Source organism: Phaseolus vulgaris, chromosome 3, assembly GCF_000499845.2.
Source record: "Phaseolus vulgaris cultivar G19833 chromosome 3, P. vulgaris v2.0, whole genome shotgun sequence".
Taxonomy (NCBI): domain Eukaryota; kingdom Viridiplantae; phylum Streptophyta; class Magnoliopsida; order Fabales; family Fabaceae; genus Phaseolus; species Phaseolus vulgaris.
The window spans coordinates 40567111-40575973 of record NC_023757.2 but is presented as its reverse complement, the minus strand read 5'-3'; the positions used below and the strand labels follow the sequence as shown (position 1 = coordinate 40575973).

The 8863-nt window shown below is 29.7% G+C and overlaps 1 protein-coding gene across 1 annotated transcript; it reads left to right on the top strand.

The window, feature by feature from the left end:
- Window positions 1-3987: 3987 nt before the first annotated feature.
- On the top strand, window positions 3988-8541 carry LOC137807693 (MADS-box protein EJ2-like). The gene is made up of 8 exons (XM_068608452.1): window positions 3988-4415; window positions 6818-6896; window positions 7225-7283; window positions 7386-7485; window positions 7645-7686; window positions 7772-7813; window positions 7989-8128; window positions 8241-8541. The coding sequence occupies exons 1-8, from the start codon at window positions 4231-4233 to the stop codon at window positions 8323-8325; spliced, it is 732 nt and encodes a 243-aa protein (XP_068464553.1). The 5' UTR covers window positions 3988-4230; the 3' UTR covers window positions 8326-8541.
- Window positions 8542-8863: the final 322 nt, after the last annotated feature.

The following is an 8863-nucleotide window of genomic DNA, read 5'->3' as shown; positions in this document are numbered from 1 at the left end:
TTTATTAAATAAAAATAAAAATAATTTATCAATTAGCAAAAAAATTGAGATAATCAATTGTGAAGATATGGTAATTATTTCTCTTAAAATTTAATTTAATAATAATAAAATATTATAAAGAGGATTTGGATCAATTTAAATATATATAATTCTTATTTTTGTATCTTTATAAGTGTCTTGTAGAAGTTAATAGACAGAAGAGTACGGTAATCAAACATGAAGTACATCAATTTGTTTTATTAATATAAGACGTTTACTTTTCCTTAATTTCTTTATTTCTTTTATAATTCGTTTTAGAGTTAAATATGATTTTAGATTCATAAAATTGGTGGATTTTAATTTTAATCTTTATAACAAAATTATTTTTCATTCCTTAAAAAATTATTTTTTTTATCTCTATTATTAGTGACAAAATGATCACAACCTATATGTTTTTTTGTGAAATGTCAAGGATTTATTTGATGTCTAAAAAAATCATTTATTTTGAAATAAATTTTATGAAAATAGTAATTTTTATATTTTGAAGGAATTTAAATAAAATAAAACTGGTTTACGAGGAAAAAAACTAACATTGGGTCATTTTATAAGGATGAAAATCATCAGTTTAAAAATTTTGAGAAATTAAAAAATTTATAAGGAGAAATTTTTATTTTATTTTTCTTCTTTTATACCTCGTTCCTTGTGTTTACTCTTTTCTATCTTCTTTTATATGACATTTGTATACACAACCACTCTTTTAATCCCATTTTCATTCTTCTCCATTCCCATCTCAAAAACCAACCTCTTCCATTTTTTATTGTTATTTTTTGGTTCCCATTTTCATCTCAACTTCCATTTTTTGGATCACTCTTTTCTTCTTCACTCTCCCATTCCAAAACTCTACTCTCTACCCTACTCTCAACTTAAGTTCAATTGTAAGGCTCACTAACAAAATATTATTTCTAATTTGTTTTAATAAACCAAAAACACCAAATATGTCAACAAGAAATTCCAACATATAATGTTATCTTTTAAAGTAGAAAATTATCCCAAAATTTGTTTGTTATTCTCCCATCTCAAAATATCAACCTCTAAAAAAATAACCTTTTTTCCATCCTATTCCCTCATCTAACCTCCTATACCACTTCCTCATCACAAAATTCAATCCTGTTTTTCTTTTCAACTTCATTAAAATAATAGAAAAATTCAATATATTATTAATGTCAACAATTTTGCACTATCAATACATATCCAATAAACTCAAATTACCATATAACTAAAAAACAATGAAATTGGTTTTATATAATTTGAATACTAATTAAGACTAGTATAAATAAAAGTTTGCAGTGATTTTAGAAACTTTTTCATTGAAATTTTCTCTGTTAACAGATCTTGTTTGGTTAGAAATATTAGATAATTATCACATTCATTTTCTACATGGTTGTTGTGAATAGGTAGGTTATAAGTTAAGTTGATGGTTTTTTTTTTGGTATTTATGTATGTTGGATATCTTATATTTGAATAAAGATAAAATCAAAGTATATAAAGTCACCTTATAATCTAATTTAGTAAGATTTAATTATATTTAAAATTCATTTCTTATGACATTATAATATATTGTAATAGAAGTGTTGAACTTATAATTTCTCACAAATATATAATTTCACTAAAAAATGTTCAGTTCTCAACGTATGTGATTGTGTTTGAGATTTTGTATTAACTAAAGATAAAACTGAATTACACTATCTAGATGAATTCAAATATCATCTTACATATAAGTTGTGAGATTGAGTTAGACTTTACTCATGTCCACTTCTTAATAATTTGAACAAAACAAAGATTGTAGTAAAAGTACTTGAAAAAGGAAATTAAAATAAAACATATATTTGTTTATTTATTTTTATATATTTTTAAATAACTTACCTAGGTTTACTAGTCAAAAATCATTCCAAAAAAATGTTTTTCTACAACCACCAGAATCGGTCAGTAAATTTCAAAAATCAATCGCTGAATTGATTTGCGACAGAAATAGTAACCAAACAGAAATTATGGCAAAAATCCTAATCGTAAACCACTTAACGACCACTTTTTTTCATCCATTGCAAAATTGTGACCAAAAAACTTAATCGCTATTCTGGTCGCAGAGGGTTTGGTCACCCCAAATTTTGTAAACCAATTTAACAACAAAAATTAATAAGAATTCAGTTGCTAATAGTGTTACATTTAATAATTAAAATTAAAAAAAAATAGTGACTAAATATAATGTACTATTATTATTATTAATGTGAACAATGTGTCAAAGAAATCGAACAACATAAAATCTATAACCGCTACACCAAATAATTTGTGTGATCGTTTAATTATTATTAAAATTATTATTATTATTGTGATGTTTATTGTTATTATTACATTTATTATAATAATAATAATTATTATTATATTAATACTATTATTATTATAATTTATATGTGACTAATTCATAAATGATTTTTCTAGTGAGTTTAAAACTAAGAATTCTTAATAAAATTAAATCTGCTATTTTATATGAAATTTACTCCTTTTAACAACTAAATTTAGAATGACTTCAGCTGTGTTTATACGAGAGGTTGCAATGGATTTTAAATGACCATGACAAAAAAAGTAATTAAAAGTAATTTTGAAGAAAGAATTTTATATTTGATTATTTTTTTGTGCTAATAGGGAAAATTGTTCACTAACAAAAGGCTTACATTTTGTTTCACCCTTATCATTTGTAACGAAAGTATAAAATTCTCACTCGAAATAATAATAATTGCCTTGTGTTCACTTGTTTTAAAATTGACTTTTGTTAGAATTAAATTTAAAGTAAAGTGATTAGTGTCTAGATATTTTATTTCAGAAGTAAATTAGTATTATTAATTCATTATAATGAACAATTTAATTATACAGAAGCTTGTTTCAACTCAAAATAAATTTTAACCCATACTCATACCTCAATATATGTAAGGTCAAGTTTGTGAACACCTATAATAATATTTGATTATTCTAAACGGGAGGAAAGGAAAATGTACTTTAAAGAAATATAGTAATAATCATTACTTAAAATATTCGCTATTGAAATTATAATTAACTTTTAATTTTGATTTCCTAATAAAAAAAGTAAATGTATATATCATTCTCTAATTTAAAATGCATCTCTTACTTGAGATATATAGGACCATAATAGTTAAATTTTCAACGTAATTTTGAATAATCTCAATTATATACTTAATTGCATGTTTGGATCAGATAATAGCTATCTGTTTTCACTCTTTTTCTTTCTTTCTTAAAATGTGAATTTAGAAATCAGAATTGATTTTGATACTGTTTGGAATTGACTTTGAGTCAGCTTGACTGAGTTTTTAAAAGGAACAAAATTTAATATTTTAAGCTGAAAGGCGTTCATAATAATACCTTCCCAAACATGCTATTAACCTTGCTTTTCAGGAGGAAAGTGAACTAATTTAGTTTGAATCAACGAAACCTAATTTTTGTTTGTGAAATGGTGGTTCCAATTGATTACATATATCCAAATATAGGTTTAATCTAACGAATCAGCTGAAATAAGTCTTCATACTCTAAACTTCTTTCTGTTCTGCGCCTAATAAATAAGAATGTTCCCTTTGCAATAAAAAAAGAAGAACGATGTTCTTAACCTGACACCTTTATGGCATGTGTGGCAATATTAAAACTGGTTGGTAATGAAAGTGAACATAACCTTTTGTAACTCAATATAGGTTTCCTATTCAAGCATAACCAAAGTTGAATGAAATAGTAAATGTGATTTTGGGGTGTGGAATTGTGGTAAGTTAGTGAGCTAGAGATATTTTTGGCTACCTAGGCGACACTATACAGTTAGTGGCCTAACAATAGACAAACAAGGATTAAGTTCAACTTTTGGGGTACTAAGATAAGGTACAAATAAGATATATGAGAAAGTATGTCAAATTAGTATGCAAGCATAAAAGTTTGTCATTCTAGTGTTTAGCTGATTAAACATATTATAGAGGGTATACGGCAGAGAGATGAAAACCAAACATAAGGGAACCTTTTTCAGGTTTCCTCTTTTATTTCCTCTCTTGCACTATTGTTTTATCCCTTTTGGTACCCCAAGCAAAGAGTCGATTTAAGAAAGCACTCTCATCTCTTAACCAATACAGGAAAGGGAGTTTCCAGAGCGAGAGAGAGTGTGTGTGTGTGTGTTTTTAAGAGAAGTAGAGAGAGAAAAGAGAGATGGGAAGAGGGAGGGTTGAACTCAAGAGGATAGAGAACAAAATCAACAGGCAAGTCACATTTGCCAAGAGAAGAAATGGCTTGCTCAAGAAGGCCTATGAGCTCTCAGTCCTTTGTGATGCTGAGGTTGCCCTCATCATCTTCTCCAACCGTGGCAAGCTCTATGAGTTCAGCAGCACCTCAAGGTATACATAAATAAACTCTTAATGCTTATGTCTCTCTCATGTTTAATTGTTTGAATGAGTACACAAGTGCAAACATGTCAGCAATGACTTCTCTTTTGTGCACCAATAGTGTTCCTGTTAATTTGGAGCATTTTTTGTACAAGATCTGTGTTTCACTGCTGCTTCTCCTCAGCCTAAGTACTTCCTGATTCATTCAAAACAACTTATAATTAAGTTTCAGCAGCTCACACCCAAAATCAAAGGCCCTTTTTGCCTCACATCTTCCTTTCTTTTTTTCTTTTTCCTAACTTGTGGGAAGTGTAAAGTTCCGATCTTTCCTCTCTGTTTGCTTTCCGTAATTTTATATGCAACAAACAAGTTGTTTTATTTAGTTCCTATACTTTTAAATGTGAAGATCTGAAATTCTATCTTTTAACCCCCTCTATATAAGGTTGGAAATTTTTCATTTTGGTGTCTTTCAGATGTTCTTTTGAAAAACTTTGCTGCTTCTATTTCATCTGGGATACACATACCCTCTTGAACTAGGGCAAGCTCATTTCTGGAACAGACGAGTGTAGAAGTTGTTAATCTTTTGTTTTATTTCGGTAAAAGAACTTATAAAAGTGTGATTTTGGCTTCTAACAGTCCTCTTAATCTTTGGCCAAAGTCAATTTCTTTTAACTTGGGTGATCATGAATATAAACCATGAACTGGCCCTAATAATAACCATTTTGAATTTTTGAAATATTTCTGATTAGAGAAAGAGCCTTAACAGTTAAAGCCAGGGTTTTACTGTTATGATTTGGTGTCAGAGATGGGATGTTTGATGCGAAAACCTGTTTTACTTTGCATTACAATTTAAGGATTTGCGCAGACTCAGAGAGGGAGAGAGACAGGAAAAGAGTGTCCTTTAGCTTCTAAGGCTGTGAATCTACGTCTATCCTCAAAACCGTTGTGGAATAGCTTGTTTGATCTACAGAGACTAAAAGACAAAAACACTTTTCTCACTGCTTGCAGAAACAATTATAGAGAGCAATTATTTTCCTTTTTCACAAATCGAAATGAAAGAATGAAGATCAGAATTGGAGCAAATGAGCAGTAATCTAACAAAAACTCTTTAACTGTCTTGATCTCTTCGAGTTGTCCACTAATCTATATATTTTCTTCCTTTCACTTTCTTCTCTTCAATCAATGACATTGTACATTGAACTTTCGTCTTCTTTTCTTCTAATAGAAGTTTATCTTGTGCACTGGAAAGTGTTTGGTGCTGTTATTGTAGTAAGTTTTGCTTGATTGTTGGAAAGCTTTGTCTTAGGCTTCACGACTTTGGATATATATGAATGCTGTTGTCGGTGTTCCATCGATGCGTCATTGTTTTCAACTTTTTCATTATACTAATAATATAACGCCTCCAAACGTTAGTGTGTATAATGGTTATTGTCATTCTTCTATAACCATTGGACATTATATGTCACTTAAAAAAAACCTAATATTTGACGGGTTACCTGCTGGTTATAATTCAAAAAATGTCCCATTAATTCACTGTTCTGCATGTGGTTATAATGCCCAGTTAAATTTTTTTTTTGCTTTAAATCTACTTGGTAAAAAGGTTTTGCTTTTCTTATAAAACAAAACCCATTTTATAAATTACCCACAGGGTGAATGCTTTGGATTTTAACACTTTATGAAAATATCTGAAGCATAGAAGTTTGTAATGTGATCAATAATTCAACTTAACTAACTAAATGCATTTGTATAAATAATATAAATATGTCGGCTAAAACGATTCCCTATCTCCCAGTCAACATGCATTAATAATGTTAAAAAATTTCTATCACAGACTAAAATATAAAAAATAGGAAATGCATATCAATAGTGATGTTTTAACCCCTAAAAGCGACACAGTACTTATCTTTTCAAATGATGAATCTTCCATATAAATCTAATTAAGGGAATACTAAAGTTTAAACGGTAAGATATTCTAACACTTGCTAAAGTCAAAGCCATTTTTCGTTAATTACTCGTACTAATGTATGAAAAGGTATGCAGGAATTATATAGACGGTTTGCTGTTATGGTTTAACATCCTTCTGTGAAGACCATTACAATGGTGCAATTTTTGGGCTCTTAACACAGAAATTAAGTGATTTTCTGATGATTAATTTCCAAAGCATTGATATTGCCCAATTATGAACATACATAAGCTTGCTGAGCTGCTATCCCTTAACAATGTTGCAGAACATGCATAGACACGTATAAGCGTGCCATTTTTCTCTTTTTAGGGTTTGGGTGTACACTTTTCTGAATAAAATTTGCAGGTTTATTCAATCTTAATTAATTTGCAATTTTTTGTTCAAAATTTTCCTCCTTTACAAATGAATGATCCCTTATTTTTTATTGAGTAATTATTTCTTTGAAACACAGTATGGTGAAAACACTGGAGAAGTACCAAAAGTACAGTTACAGTGCACTGGAGACCACCCGACCAATTAACGACATTCAGGTAAGTCTTCATGTATTAATTACAAGAAATGATTTTCTTGCTTTAAACAATGGTTTCGTAGACTTTAAACAATTTTTTCTTACTATATCACCTCCTCCAATGACGTAGTTTTTTTATACATTCTAGTGCTATATGAAATAGTCTTTTGCCGAAAAAATGGATTCAATGTTTGAGCACTAGTGATTCAAATTTGTGTAGTAACTTCTTTAGGTTGACCTTTGCTTGCTGTTAGTCTTCTTAAGATTGCACTTGTTGCCTTGCTTTGGATGAATTACTAATTTTGTGATTCATAAATGAAATATCTGATAACAAATATGTGATTTGACAGAACTACCAGGAATATTTGAGATTAAAAGCAAGGGTAGAAATCTTGCAACGTTCACAAAGGTAATTAACTTAAGAAGAAGAGAGTCCAAGACATTGTGTTTTTGGTCTTAAAGCTTGTACTTCATATGAATATGTTTCTGTCATTGATTCTAAATGATGCAGGAACCTACTTGGGGAAGATCTTGCCCAAATGAATACAACTGATCTTGAGCAGCTAGAGAATCAACTAGAGACAGCACTGAAGAATATTAGGTCAACAAAGGTAATAACATTGGACAACTTCAATTTCACTTTTAAGTATTCTCAACTTGACTAGCTACCTGGATCAGTGTTCTTTCTCTTCGCAAATGCTTTCACATCTTTTTGTTATATCTTTCGATTTCTTGGATATTTTAACAATGTTTTTTCACAATTTTTTCAGACTCAATTCATGCTTGACCAGCTGGCTGATCTTCACCACCGGGTATGCGCGTGTTTTTTCATCTTAGTAGATTTGACACTGTCTTATATTCTTTGCTGTAACCTTGGCTTTTACAAACTCAATGCAGGAAACGTTACTTGTTGAAACTAATAATGTGTTAAGGAGTAAGGTAACAGCTACTTCCAATTTCAAATGCTATTTTTTGTATTTGAAGTTTATATTTGATGAAGCAATAATCTGGTGGATAGCCTTCAACATGAGGAAATGAGCAGATTTTTATCCATATATACTAATATTACCTAAGGGTTTTTGGTTGAAAATGATCTGTGTTGAAATTGAAACAGTTGGAAGAAACTAATAACTCACAAGTTCCAGTGAGTCTAGCTTTGGAAGCTGGAGGGTCTAACATCCATTACACAAACTTTCCTCCTCAATCAGAGGGGTTCTTCCAGGCAATGGGAGTGAATCCCAACTTGCAAATTGGGTAAACTCATTACACAAAATTTCTCAAACACATTTTTCTACGCAATAGACCTATGAATTATATATTGATTGCTCTATATATATCTTCAAAGTGTGTGTTTTGTTGATTATAGATTCAACCAGATTGGTCCTGATGATGCAAACGTTGGAGCTTCATCCTTGAGTATGCATGGATTCGCCTCTGGGTGGATGCTTTGATGATATTGAATTTACATATAAAAAGAAAACGCGTCATGGATGTGTAGAACGCACCCATAATTATATATATGTTCTCATTTCCTTTTTTATGCATTATTTGTCAATGTTTAAATGAATAAAAAAGGTTGCGAGTAGTATTGTCATACACATTTTGTGAACCTAAAACGCTGTATATTTGCATTCAAGTTTAAACTTCAAGCGTTTATTTATGCCTTAGCACCAGTGTACACCCCTTTCTATAATTAGCTCCGGATCCATGATTGGTTTTTCATATTATTGAAGATAAATTAAATTTTGTATTTTTTTTCAAATTTATTACTGATAAAAGCATGTCTGTCTGATAAAAAGAATTGCTACTCGAATCAATAGTCATCGAGTTTGTACAAACAATACCAAAATTCTGAATGTTTGGGTTGCATGAGGTTTTAAGGTTTACCGAAACATGTGAAGACATCTGACATGGATATTGTAATAAAAGTTGCTATGAGAATAATTTTACCATTAAGTTGGACACTTAATGTGATTTAAAAGTCCTAAA